This window comes from Protopterus annectens, chromosome 1.part0, assembly GCF_019279795.1.
Source record: "Protopterus annectens isolate FY-2018-M chromosome 1.part0, PAN1.0, whole genome shotgun sequence".
In the NCBI taxonomy this organism is placed as follows: domain Eukaryota; kingdom Metazoa; phylum Chordata; order Ceratodontiformes; family Protopteridae; genus Protopterus; species Protopterus annectens.
In genome coordinates, this window is record NC_056725.1 from 290,195,624 (window position 1) to 290,210,546 (window position 14,923).

At 42.7% G+C, this 14,923-nt stretch overlaps 1 protein-coding gene across 2 annotated transcripts in view; it reads left to right on the forward strand.

The window, feature by feature from the left end:
- The window catches only part of PIGF (phosphatidylinositol glycan anchor biosynthesis class F), a 242,991-nt gene that overhangs the window by 137,449 nt on the left and 90,619 nt on the right, over positions 1–14,923 (forward strand). For both annotated transcript variants that reach the window (XM_044059819.1, XM_044059745.1), the window contains exon 5: positions 2,951–3,059. In XM_044059819.1, coding sequence (XP_043915754.1) covers positions 2,951–3,059 — 109 coding nt within the window. The remainder of the gene's footprint in view (positions 1–2,950; positions 3,060–14,923) is intronic.

A 14,923-nucleotide genomic window follows, 5' to 3' on the forward strand; every position in this document is an offset into this window, starting at 1 on the left:
ATCATTTTAAAATTAAATTGATATGTATGCAGTAATAGCCTATATGTCTTGAGCTACTTGAAGCCCAACAAAAGTGAATTCAGTGTTTGTAGTAAAATGGGGGACAGGGAGTAACCCTAACCAAGAGAAGAACTAGTGACTGAAGTGTTAACCAAGTGCTAGCTCAATGGTGTATTCTGAAGAGATTTGCAACCTGGTTACAAGCTGTGGAGCTTACTTTGATCTAGGTTTACTTAAACTGCATGTCCATTTTAAAATGTTAACTTATTTTTAAGTGGTACTGAAAACAATAATTAGATTTCTTTGTTTGCCATACCCAAAGACAGACTGTGACAGAAAGAGAGAGAGAAGCTAGGTGCTTGAGTGTGGATTGAGTAGAACAATTCTTAAACCATGTTTAAAATAATAGTGGGACATAAAATCAGTGGTAATGTTACAAGTGCTGTTTTAACAAAGTGATATAAAAGTACTAAAAGTTTGCTTACTAAAGAATGCATATTTTTTGCTGGAAGGCTGCATACCGAAACAAATACCAAACAGATTTAGGAGACTGATGGAAGGTTGTTTACCAAAGATGAACACAATGACTGTGTTAAGCTGGGAAGGAAATGTATATTGGGACAACCATTCTTTTAGCATGACGTGTGTTTTAAGAAAATCGGTGAGAAAAATTACTGAAGAACATAGTATGACGACTGCAAAAAATGGCTTACTGCATTTTTGAATTTTCAAACTGCAAGAAGCAGCGTACTGCATTTCAAATGAATTGTAAGGTATTGTAGTGTCAAATAAACTGGGACTTTGGGACAGTTGTGAAAATCCCCCAAAGGTTAGAAAGTCCTCCTTTTAATACAAAATGTAGAAAACTGATGTGCTTTAAAAAAATAAAGCAAGCTTGTTAAGTTGCAGTTAGGTTCACAGCTGGAACTGTAATCCTAGAGGTTTTTTTAGTCGGTTCTTCGACTTTCTTTTAACCAGATAAGCATATGGAGTGTTGGAAGCATTGAGGTTGAGTTGTTTGCTGCAAGAGATAAAGATGTTTTTATGAAGTTCTGTTCTCTTTGACAGGGCAAGTCTGTTTTCCTTAGAGTGAAGGGTAGTGTTCTTGTTTGCCTTTCCACATTTCCCTTTGATCCCTTCTCTGCTTCAGAGGTGTTGGAGGGTGCCAAGTAGCCTTACAATAGTCATGCATGCATCAAGTGGAAGTGGTTCTTCATATGGGCTGAGACCTGTTCTGTTATCTCAAGTACCTATTCAACTCATGCTCTGGGTGCATGTTTTTGCAGTCTCACTATCATAACCTTATGTACAGAACTTATTCACCACACAGAGTTATTAAGCAGTCTCAGAAAAGTGTTAACAGTCTCCATTTTGCCAGAGAAAAATCATTCTCCTCCTGGATTTGAACTGAAAGGCCTGTGCATCCTCACTTTCAGCTCACTGGTTCAGTGGACATGAAGTTTATTATTAGAGGATACTGTTCTTGGTTGCTGTCATGTCTTCTGAATAGATTTTACAGCACCAGGCTCTGATATGTAGAGAATTGTATTTGACTTTCCATAAAGCATGCATATCTATCAGAACTAGCAGTCATTTTTGGCTGAAGATAGTTGTTATGTTAGGAGACTTAATAAGTAATGCACAGAAATAGTAGTTGCGTTCAATTTCATTGATGTCTGTATTGAAAACCTTGTAATTCTGTGTAACTTCATCAAACCACATGACATATAGATCTCTGTATGTAGTTCATCAGCATTAAATGATATGTATTATGTGTGTATTAATGGTTACTGAGCTGTCACTCAGAGTCCCTTTACATCCTTGTCTTCTATCCAGGGTGGACTCTAGGATGAGAAGTGCTATGCATATCTTATACATGTGCCATTAGTTGAGGTTTTACATCCATATACTACATTAGTTCAGGAATACAGATTATTTTTTTTCTTCACCTATAGATTGGGTGTGGCATTTGACAAACAGAACTTGATCCCCCTAAATTCCCCAGCCACCCATTACAGTGCCCCCTTAAAATTAAAATAAGTTGAGAGCTTATCATATTAGGTAGTCATTAAGAGGGATGACTGCAGTAAATCCCTTATTCCCAGGCTGCTCCCCAGTGTGTTTTCCCCCCAACTGCCCTTTCCAGTTGAAGCTTTTTTTTCCCTTAAGAAAATGACAGATTTGAATGTCAAGCTCTGGAGTCCTTGCATATCTGTTATTTCCATAAATTTATCTCGAGTCATATGTTTGGTGAGGTGGGCAGGGGACTGAGCAATGGATAGCCCAACTAACATGAATATTCTTATTGTGCATCTGTATGACCAATTTTAAATTAGTTTATATAGCACACTGTACTGCTGGCACATGTATAGCTTCACTGCTGTATTTTGTATATTTTTTTATGTTAAGTTGTCATAAAATCCTTTATCAGATCAGACAGACAACATGGTTCCAGTCAGGTAGTTGGTTATGTTCTACACATAACATTTACTCTTTAAGTTAAAAAAAAAAAAAAAAAAAAAAAAAAAAAACTTTGCTTACTTTTGTCACTTGTCACCACACCTCTCAATTGTCTCCAAACTGGAGGAGCACCCCTAATTTTGGCTTGAAAAATTGCTCCGTCCCTTTTAAATTGGATAATTTTGAGAAGTTACAAGTTATTAATAACAGTATTTTAAAAAGATTTCCTAATTTGGGGCATTTTCCCTGATGTTATTTGCTTCTCCTAATTTTGCTGTAAAAGATTAAGGACTGTGTTGTCTGTACCTTTGCATTCCTTGGTGTTTAGATCAGTTGAAAATAACTTGCCAACATTTTTTGTGTATATTGCTTGTATCTTAACTAGCCAGTTATGTATCATTCTTAGTTCAGACCTGAAAACTGTACATAGTCTTGTTTTCTGTTTCTGCAAATCTATTATGTTTATTTAAAAAATGTGATATTTTTACAGAGCTTTGACTGTTTGGGAAAGAAGTTTGCAGATCACTAGTGCTTGTAGTGTCATGGGAACATGGCTTGGAGCATTTCCAATTCCACTGGACTGGGACAGACCTTGGCAGGTTAGTGTAACTTCTGTCATGTAAGTAAATGTAATAAATAAAGTGGTCTTACATTTGAGAAACAGTTGATTAAAATGCCATTCCTTCTTAAAACTTTTCTGAAGTTGAAAATCAAGGTACATAAAGTTGATCATTTATGTTACTGTTGTATGTTATGTTATGTCCTCAGATAATGGTGCTGTTATGTTGTACTTTGGTAGAAAATTAGATTGGTGTTTGGCAGTGATTTCCCGTTCTAGGAAGCATGTACTGATTCCTTCACTTTAGAAAGTTTACTGCATGCAATAAAGCTTGACATTTATTGTTGTATCAAAGGCTGGATGCACTTGACACTTAGCAAGGAAAAACTGCGTTATGAATTTTAAAACTATTGGCTATCCACAGTTGTTTAATGAGGATTCATAGGCTAGCTTAATCATCTTTAAACTGTAGTATCATATAATGTGTAGAAGCCTTTTTTGTAGCATTTTTTGGCTCCCAACAGCTGACCATGTTGTTCCCAGAGCCTCTCCTCGTGTACTAGTTATCCACTGGATCAAATGAACCCGATTTAATCACCTCTACACTAACTGTGGACGGTGAGGAGATTAAGGCTTCTGGGATAGTGTCAGTTTTTCCCAAAGATCAGCACCCTGCATGCATCCATATTGTTCAGCAAAAGACTTGTAATGACATTCCACTGCAAAGCAAATCAGGAAACACAGTAGAGATGCATTTATTAAGAGAACGTCTGTTAAAAAGAAATAATTGCTTTTGCACAAATAGCAATTCCTTTAGTTATCTAAAAACAGCTACCAATACCATTTATGCATCAAAATGCATTTAAAACAAGCATAATGAGTAATGTTTAAAACGTCAGATTTATAAAATTGGCTTTAAAGTATAACTATCATTTAAACTGGGCTTGTGTAGCATTCATTTCAGTAATCCATTTGTATTCACAAACTTGCGCGTCTGTTAAAAAGAAATAATTGCTTTTGCACAAATAGCAATTCCTTTAGTTATCTAAAAACAGCCCACAAAGCTGAAAACCAAGTGCTGAAAATATTTTATTTAAGAACACCACTGGTAACGATAAAAACAAACGTGTAGTACATCCAATGCATCAAGCACTTTCACCCAGGCACTCCCTGGTTGAAAGCGCTTTGATGCATTGGATGTACTACACGTTTGTTTTTATCGTTACCAGTGGTGTTCCTAAATAAAATATTTTCAGCACTTGCTTTTCAGCTTTGTGGACTGGACTTTCGTTTACCAGAGTGGTATTTTGTGAAGTTCATTTTATTTATCTAAAAACAGCTACCAATACCATTTATGCATCAAAATGCATTTAAAACAAGCATAATGAGTAATGTTTAAAACGTCAGATTTATAAAATTGGCTTTAAAGTATAACTATCATTTAAGCTGGGCTTGTGTAGCATTCATTTCAGTAATCCATTTGTATTCACAAACTTGCGAGCAGTTTATGATGTTTCTACATTTTTAATCTTTACTGGTTACTTGCATTGCTGTAAATTTGAAGTCAAGCTCTTCTCACACTTGTATTATATGCTTTGAAAAACGTTTTTATGTTTCTGTTCTTGATGTCATATATTTGTGTTCTTTAAATTGTTTTGCTAATATAGAATGCTTCACAATTTATGTATGTGGCTATGTAAACTACATGTTTAGTAGCACAATCAGTATGCAACTATATAATATGTTTTAGCAGTAGTATTATGTATAAAAGTGGTGGATGTGGTGATTGGTCTGCATACATTACAGTTCCTACATGGATGACTGTCTGTATGTGTGGTGATAATGTTATAATGTACATTTTTATAAAATAATTGCCTTTTTAAAATTTCTACAATTTTTTGAATGTAAAGAGTGGGGCTTTGCCTATAATATTGGCAATGTCTAGATTCATATTCGGTATGTCCAAGTGCTTTTTAATGATAACTTTTAAAAAATATGAGAAGTATTTGTGTTAACAGCACGCTCATCTTCCTGTGTATCCACTCAATTATGGGTGTGTCATTATTCCTAAAAACAGAACTGAGATAATTCACCTCTTACTTACATCTTCTTCACTAATGAACCTAAAAGCCTGTGCATGATATCCTCTTGCAGTGGGATACAATGGTGTATCATCTTCTCCTTCATGTGCGATTCTCACAACACTGCACTGGTAGACAACTGTCATATGTCCACAACCAGACCCAGGGATTAACCTCAAGGATATGTTTGCGTGTTTGTAGCTACTTCCACCTTGTATCTGAGACTCTGTTCAAACTCTAGTTGCCTAGGCTATATTAAGTGCTTCATCCATGTTTGCCACCAGCACAGGCAGGAGAAGCAATTGAAGTTAGTATGAATAGTCTAGAATGATGTTAGCAAGATAGTAAGAACTACTTCATTTTCCCTCTGCAAAACTATAGAGAATACTGATATTAACAACTGTAGTTCCGCACCATTTAGACATTTTACACGTTTGTGCAGTTCATAATTTGGAGTATATATTGTAGTTTGTGTACATAATGCTATTTTGAGATGTTCTGCTACTTGATTATGCCATTGTTTCTGTGGATGAGTGACTTTCTCTTTTGTGTTCTGAAGAGAAGATTAATAGTTGTTTATAAAAGGAAAACACTGCATATGAATACCCTATCTACCATATTTTTATTTACAAATTTATATTATTTGTTTACTACTGTCTTTTTCATTTAGGTATATATGTTTAAGTCTTATAAATGGGAGTGTGACGATATGAGGTATTGCCAGCTATGCTAGGAGAAGTAGGGCAATGGATGTAACACATGCCAGCATAACTAGCTGGAGTTTAGTAAAGAATTGCATGTCATTTGTATATCAAACTGGCTTGTGTTGAAATAGTATTTGTAAAGTTGCTTGTGTTAAATATACCAACAGTAGGTCCTGCTGGTCAAAAAAAGAAATGCACCTGTATGTCAGACTGTGTTGGAACTATTGAAATTAATATTGTGACAGATGACACTGGAAGAGAAGAAGCTCAGTCCAGCTAACTTTGAAAAATAGTCTGAAATTAAATTACCTGGTAGGCCATACAATTGTATCTTACAGTTCTGATTGCAGCCAGAGACAAAATATCTGTGAAAACAAGGACTAGGAATCCTGCTATATTGTGCTTAGCAAGGAACTAATTGCTACCCTGGAAGGGTGGAAGTGTTGAAATGGTTTTATGGCTTCCAGATGTTATAACACATCTTAGCAAAGCTCTATCTGTGTGTATGGTAACATGTGTGGGATTCTGGTTCAGTTTCTGGTAAAGGGGGTAGTATTGCAACCAGAAGTCAGATGAGTAGATGTATGTGATGTTGTTCTGTAATCCAACACTGAAATGATACTTTAATACTAGATGACAGAAGTCTCATTGCAGTCTGTTTTTGAAACCTGACATAGAAGGATCACTCACCCACTTCATCTTACCTTGCTTTAGTAAGTAACCTGGGAGTTATATTTTTTTAGATCAGTCAGGAAAATATAGTGAGATTAGTTAAGTACTGTTTTTCTGTATCTGTGTGAATCTTGTTCATCGGTGTTGTTTTAATATTTCCCATAGCTGAAACTCTTGTGTTTATTGTAAATAGATATTTAGTATTTTCATGTTCTTTTATTATTTATTAAATATATTTAACTTTTCATTGTGACTGGTCTTTTAGAGAATACTTTAACATTTGAGAGTACTTGTATTTATTTGGTGACAATGTGACGGCTCCTGAACACCTTGCTGCATTGGTCAAACACTACCATTTGTATAAGTATTAAATGTTAAGTTGTCAATCTCGCCTTCATTCTTGCTGGATGGGTTCGGAGCTGATCCTCGGCTCCGACTCGGCACTTGCTAAGCTCGAGAGTCACTTTTACCAGCTCGAGGCAGACCCATATCCCATGATGCAAGGCGGTGATTACCCAGATCTTGTTTGCCGCTTCGCTCATGAGGTCACCTTTTTTGCCAGCTCCTGGTAAGTGAATTTAATTACTCTTTCTGAGAAAATTCGCTATCCCAGTACCTTAATTTTTTTCATATTTATAGTCTGTTAGTTCCCTGATTCACTTAGCCCTATTCCCGTTAGCTTCCCATCCACTTATCCATATTTTCTGTTTTTCAGGCCTTAGGCCTTACCCTCCCAAACAGTTTCCTGTCAGAATTTGTTTAGGTGTGTTGTACTTAGTTTTTTTTGTATAGTCAGTGTGTTTTTTGGACTGCGTGGTGTGTGTGTCAGGTTTCAAGAAGTGTGACTCGTGCTGTCAGAAGATGTCTCTGACAGACGGTCACACTTCTTGTATTTATTGCCTGGGACCCCTAAACCTGCAGGACTCCTGTGCTATTTGCCACTCATTCAGCCAGAGAGTCCTGCAGGAACGTAGAAATAAACTTATCTTAAGAGGTCTTCTCAAGCCTGAGAGCTCCCCGGCTAAATCCGGCTCGGGGAAGCCCTCAAAGCCATCCAAGGCCCAGACTTCAGTGTCCAAGTCAGTGGCCTTGGTTCCGACTCCACCGGAGTCGAGATCGGCTCCGTCTGGAGCCGATCCTTCCTTCTCGGAAGTTTTAGTATCGGCGCCGATCGGCACCGATACCCTGGCTTCGGTACCTTTGTCTGCTCTGGCTGGAGCCGATTCTCTTGCTTCGAAGCCTGCGTCTGCTCCAGCTGGAGCCGACACATCTCTAACCCAGCTCGGAGCCGACAAGCTGTCGGCTCCAACTGGAACCGAAGGTTCTTCGGCTCCGATGGCTCCGTTGAGAAAGAGATCTAGATCTCCTTCGCTGGAGTCTATCCACTCGGCTCCGGCCTCTCCCTTACTTTCGGAGCGGAGCCATCGGAGCCGATCCTCAAGGTCTTCCAGACTCTCAGACCATGACTTGGAGAGAGTGGTGAGTAGACTGCTGAAATCACAGGCACTGGCCCAGATGCTCCATAGCCCATCTCAGCAGACGACCGCTATTCCACACCCTCCAGAAATTCCTCCTTCGACTCTCCTTCAGAGCTCGGAGCCGGAGATTATTGGTACCGTGACTGTTGGTGCTTCGGAGCTGATACCACCCCTTTCGGCTCCGTCATTTTCGACTCCTATCTCCTCCTTGAGACCATCCTTGGAGGGATCCGGTCGTCTGGCTTCCCTGGTCGGTTCCGAGCGGGCGAGTGGCATCGGACCCTTGTCCGACCCCGTTCTCCCTCTCGGAGCTTCGGAGCCTTCCCTTTCGGTGGGGCTGGGGATTCCTGTTTCTTCGGAGCGGGAGCTCTCGGTCCTCCCCGGGAGGGGAGCCTTCGAGGTGATGAGGAGTGTGCTAGCCCCCGAGCTCAGTCAGCAGTCGATTCCTTTAGCTCCTCCCTCTACGGTGCCTGTAGATATCTCTTCCCACTGTCTTGCTCCCGGACCCAGAGATCCATCGCCCCAGGTTTCCCCATTGGGAAGAACTTCCTCTTCCGAGGTTTTTCCTGATCCTTCAGGGGAACCCCCGCATAAGAGGACCTGCAAGAGGAAGCACTTAGACTCCCCTGAGTCTACGACATCAGATACCAACTTTTAGATGAGTCGGAGGGGTCCCCAAGATCCCCCTCTGAGGATGTCTCCTTTTCAGACATCCTTGAACTCCTGAAACAGAGGGGGAACTGGCCCTCCATTAATCCCTCCGAGGATGAATCTGTATACCTGGAGGCTTTTGGATCTCGACCCTCCACCTCCTGGGTGTCTTCGCCTTTCGACCCCCTCATGGACGTGATCGCTCGAAAGGTGTGGGCATCTCCTGATTCTGTGGAACCAGTCCCCAGGAGGCCTTCTAAATTTATCACGGCCCCCACTGAAAAACAGTTTTTCACTAAAGGTGTCCCGGTTGATGCCATGGTGGTGGCGGCCGCCACCAAGAAGGAACTTGCAGATCCTTCCATACCAGTCCATCCTCCTAACAAGGAGTCTAGGACCATGGACAGGTATGGTAAGCGGATGTTTTCCTCAGCGACCTTTGCTATGCGTTCGCTGAATTATTTATGTCACTTTACCCGACTTCAAAGAGATATCCTCAAAGAATTGGGTGAAGTAGTACAGGATCCGTCAGCTGCAGGGGCTCGAGAAGATTGCCTCTCAGCTGGGAATCCTAAATTCCATAACTAACTCCTCCATGCGGCTCATTTCTTATGCAGCCGATGGGGCGAGTAGAGCCGCAGGCACAGGAGTGGCTCTCAGACGTCAGTCCTGGATGCGGCTTTGCAATTTTGCAGACCCTTTTAAGGCGTCCTTCACAAACTCTCCCTTTGATTGGACAACTTTGTTTGGCCCTCAGGTGAAGGACACTTTGACCAGGTGCAAGCAAGACGGCAAGACTCTTTCTGCCGTAGGAGTCCGTTTCTCCACCCCTTCTAGACCTTACCCCAAAGGTCAGAAGGGCGGGAAAATGTGGTTCCGAAAATCACAGGGAGTCACGCCTGACGCACGTGGTCAGTTTACCCCCAGAGGCAGAGGGGCTAATAACAACAGATGCCGCCCTAGGGGCAGAGGGGGTCCGCAGAACCAGGGCAGCAGAGAGCCTCTCTCTGACAAGCCCTTCCAGCATCCCTGAGGTGTTGCCCGACTGCCCACCCTTGGAGGCAGTCGGGGGGAGATTGTCGCTGTACCCAGAAGCCTGGCTTTCCCTCTCTCAAGACAAATGGGTACAGTCGATCATATCCGAGGGTTACAAAATACCTTTCGAGAAAAGCCCCTTCCCTCAAAAAGGATCCCTTCCAGACGTTCCACCCGGTCTAAGGGAAATTGCAAAGCTAGAGGTTTCAAAGCTTCTAGAGAAAAGGGCCATCCAGCCAGTTCCAACAGATCATTTAGAATCCGGAATCTACTCAAGGTTCTTTTTGGTCCCCAAAAAGACGGGAGACTGGAGACCAATATTAGACCTCAGCAGGCTAAACAAGTCTGTCAAAAAGGCAAGATTTCGGATGGTCACACTTCAATCGATTTTGCCCTTTCTGGGCAAAAACAACTGGATGTGCTCCATAGACCTTCAAGATGCGTACTATCACATAAAAATCCACAGGCGCTCCAGAAGGTTTCTCAGCTTTCGGCTGGGGACCAGTCTTGTTCAGTTCAGAGCCCTGCCCTTTGGTCTCACTACAGCCCCCAGAGTGTTCACCAAATGCATGGCAGCGGTCACGGCTCACCTGAGACGTCAGGGATTCCAGGTGTTTCAGTACCTAGACGACTGGCTCCTCTCAGCCACCACCAGGCATCAACTTCTCCAGGCCAGGGATTACACTTTACGTCTCTGCAGCCAGTTAGGGATTTCAGTCAACTTCGAAAAGTCTTCCTTATCGCCTTGCCAATCTATTACCTTTATAGGCGCAGATCTAGACACTACTCGGATGTCAGCAAACCTAACAAACCAAAGAATCCTGGATATCCAAAACCATGTTCGGATCATCCTATTCAGCAAAAAGGTACAAGCCAGGTTGGTCCTGAAAGTGTTAGGCCTTATGGCAGCTGCCATCACACTTCTTCCTCTGGCCCGTTTTTACATGCGTCTCCTGCAGTGGATGTTGTTTACCCAATGGTCCTTCCAGCAGTTACCCATGCATCACAAGATTCTCGTGACACAGACCTGCAAGAGCCATCTATCCTGGTGGACTTCTTCCCCCCTAGTCCATCAGGGCAGACCATTTGTCCCCTCGGCCCCGGTAGCCACGGTCACTTCGGATGCCTCCCTGATCAGGTGGGGGGGCATTATCAGGGCAGGATGGTCCATGGCACGTGGCAACCGTTCGAATACCACCTGCACATAAATGTCCTAGAGATGAGAGCAGTGCTTTTAACGTTGCAAGCCCTCAACGACTTTCTTCCCTTAGGGACAATTGCAGTTCACACGGACAACATGTCCGTGGTATGGTACATCAACAAACAGGGCGGGACCAAGTCCTATCCTTTGTGTCGAGAAGCTCTCAGACTTTGGCAATGGGCGATCTCCTCTCATCGGTTTCTGATAGCAACGCATATCCCCGGGAAAACCAACATCATAGCGGACAGATTGAGCAGAGCTATACTCATGCCTCACGAGTGGTCTCTCAAACAATCTATACTGGAAGAGATTTTTCAGAAGTGGGGCCGCCCATGCTGCGACCTTTTCGCTACACCCCAAAACAGCAAATGCCCAGACTTCTTCTCTCTCTTTCCACTTCCGGGCCATCCCCCCAGAGACGCTGTAACCCAGGATTGGCCCCGGGGACTTCTTTATGCCTTTCCCCCTTTTCCGTTAATACCTCAAGTACTCCAGAAAGCTACCGTCTTGAGAGCCAAGCTGATTCTCATTGCTCCTTACTGGCCTCGACAAATTTGGTTCCCGTTCCTTCATCGCCATCCCTTGGTGCAGCCTTGGCATCTGGACCCAGTTCCAGATCTTCTGACCCACCAGTCGGGTCAACTGCACCGGTCCATTCGTTCCCAAAACCTCACCGCTTGGTTGCTCCACTTCCTTCCTTAGCCAGGCTTCCTATGATCTCTAACCCCGTTAGAGATATCATAGTAGCTTCTTTAAAGTCCTCTACCAGAAGGATTTACTCTAGCAAATGGCAACGTTTCTCCTTTTAGGCAAAGTCTAAGAACATAGACCCTTTTACTGCCCCTATTTAGTCAGTCTTGGACTTTCTAGCTGAAATTTTTCACTCCGGTTCTTCGTCTTCCACAGTTATAGTCCAGTTGGCAGCAATCCCGAATTTCCATGTTGGATTTGCAGACCAGAACGTTATGTCTCACAAACTGTGTAAAGCCTTTCTCAGAGGGGTATTCCTACTTAAACCCCCTGTTAGGGATCCTCCACCGCAGTGGGACCTAAATTTAGTGCTGGCATCCTTGATACTTCCCCCTTTCGAACCAGCTGCTACATGCTCATTAAAATTTCTTTCTTGGAAGACGCTCTTTCTAGTTGCTATTACCTCGGCTAGGAGAGTGTCTGAACTTCATGCTCTCTGTGTTCGTCCCCCTTACTTGGTCTTCCACAAGGATAGAGTATCCTTGAGAACCAATCCATCTTTTTTGCCCAAGGTTGCTTCTAAAACAAATTTAAACCAATCTATTGATCTTCCAGTATTTTTCCCCAATCATTCTGACAGGGCGGAACAAAGATTGCATTGCCTAGATGTTCATCGCCAACTCAGATATTACTCGGACAGAACAAAGCAATTTAGGAAGTCTGATCAGCTTTTTCTTTGGTGCCTTCTGTGCGGAGTCTGCATGTCCTCCCTGTGGTCGCGTGGGTTTCCTCTGGGTGCTCCGGTTTCCTCCCACATCCCAAAGACATGCTGCAGGTGGATTGGACACTCTAAATTGGCCCTAGGTGTGCGTGTGAGTGTGCCTTCTGTGGAAGGTTGGGCGCCGGGCTGGCAACTCGACACCGTAAAAACTCCACTGCCATTCAATGTGCGGACAAGGTGATCCGCTGTGGCGACCCCTAACCGGGAAAAAGCCGAAAGAAGAAGAAGAAGAAGAAGATCAGCTTTTTCTTTCTTATGCTGAAAATAAGAAAGGTCTCCCTGTTTCTAAAGTGACCTTATCCAGATGGCTGTCTTCCACTATTTCGGACATTTATCAGCTTAAGGGCAAACAACTGATCTCAAAATGTAAAGCACATTCTACCAGTGGTCTAGCCACATCTACAGCTTTTCAGGCTAGGCTACCCTTAGACACTATTTGTGCAGCAGCCACTTGGGCCACTCCTCATACCTTCGTTTCTCATTACAAATTGGATTTGGCCTCCAGGGACAGGGCAAGTTTTGGTTCCACAGTTCTCAAGAGTCTGTTCCATTGAGCCACCCAGGATAGAGGTGCTAGGGACGCGGTCCCATCCAGCAAGAATGAAGGCGAGATTGACAACTTAACATTTAGAAGTTATGTACCTACCATAATGTTCCATGTTAGTTGTCTTCTCTCGCCTTCTTTCTTGCATCCCTCCCTCCTGTCCCCCTAGCCTGGACAGACCTTGAACTTCCTTCTTCTCTGGGAGATTGTTCTTCCTTGGACACCAGTTAGCTCTGGACCTTAATTACCTGGGTTCCCCTTACAGCCTTCTCAGGTTAGTTGTTCTTCTTTCCTTTGTGAGAAGATTATGGGCAGTTTTTCCTCTAGATACCAAACGAGATCTGGGTAATCACCGCCTTGCATCATGGGATATGGGGCTGCCTCGAGCTTAGCAAGTGCCGAGTTGGAGCCGAGGATCGGCTCTGAACCCATCCAGCAAGAAAGAAGGCAACTAACATGGAACGTTATGGTAGATACATAACTTCTAATTTTACTCAGTATAATTGGATACTCTGGTAAGACTCTGTTCTGGTGGCAGTATCTCTCTTGTAGTCTGGGCAGGGGAGCATAGCTAGTAAATCTGTGCCAGCCTTTCCCAGGTGTGTGTGTGTGTCAGCTACTTGGAGCAGGGACACAGAGCACAGTTTTCACAGAGAAGGTGGTGGAGGACTTGGCTTAGGACACTTGGCTGAGGATTCAACTCTACAGGTATGCCAGTGGGGGGTCTTACTGGGGGCCTGGAGGTGGGTCTTACTGGGGGCCTGGAGAGAGAGAGAGAGAGAAGAACCCAGACCCCAGACAGAGTGTGTTTCCTGTGTGCTCTTAGGGGAAATTGTGCTTGGTGCAGAGTGCTGCATCTGAAAATACTGTGTGCATCTATTTTTGTTCCAAGTGAATGTCCCTTACCAGTGTCAGTATTGAGGATTCAGGCTCCTTGATTACTGTCCCAGAGGAGGGACATCACAGGGAGTTTGAGTAACATGCTCATCAGAAGTTAACTCTTATTCAGATAATAATAATCTGCTACACAGAAGATGGATTAGATTGTATGCATTTTTTAGAAAAAGGTCTGTGTATTTGCCAAGGAAATCGGTAATCTGTTTAAAGACAAAGTAGACTTAAGTTTCCGCAGAATTGTAGCACTGGCTTTCACTTATGGCTCAGTTGTGTAATTAATGTACAAACATTGCCTTTTTTATTTGTTAGTAATAAAACTATGAAGGCTAAACAAGATAAAAATTATCCTCTTTTCATGTGTTAAACTGGACTCTCAACTTGTTGGTTTGTCTGTCCTTCTTATATTGAAGGACTTCATATGTTTGCATTTGTCCTGTGGGAAAAAATGGTTCCATCTTGTTATAGATAATATTAGGATAGATTGTTGGAAGATAATGATTTATGAGAGATAAAGAGGTAAGGGAGCAAGCAGAGATTCCTGTTGAGTCCTCTGCAGGCATATTTGCAGGGAAGAGGGAAGGGTGACAGTGTGAAAACAATAGTTGATGGGAAAATGCAAAGGAAAAAAGGTTGAAAATGAGCTTCAAACACTAAGGGTGGACTAGGCAGAAGGGACAGGTGTGTGGTCCCTCCCATTTCTAATGTGACGTGTTAGGAATGCCAGGACTCACTGGATGCCAAGAGTTGTGGGAGGTGCTAGAGATTGGATGAAGTTCAACGGCCGTACTACTGCATAAGTGAGCGACTCAAGTGCCTTGGAGAAGTATAAGCTGATTACCTTGACTTCACTGATGAGGAGATCCATTAAACCATCTTGAGGGAAAGGCTGATGTTTATTGGGGAAAATGCTGACTCAAGAATCTAATCCAGTCCACAGCTGTATACCAAGTAAAAGTGGACAGAGAGAGACTGGTGGATGTGCTATACTTGGATTTCAGTTGGGCTTTTATAGTATGCTGGCACTTAATGGTTAAGTATAGCTGATCAACTGTTTTAGGAGTATGAAGTGCACTGTGAAGCACATTTAATTTCCATATAAAGCTGATTCTGAGATCCTCTGTTCATTGCTAATAGTTGCCATCTCTGTACATTTAATCTAATATTTTGCAG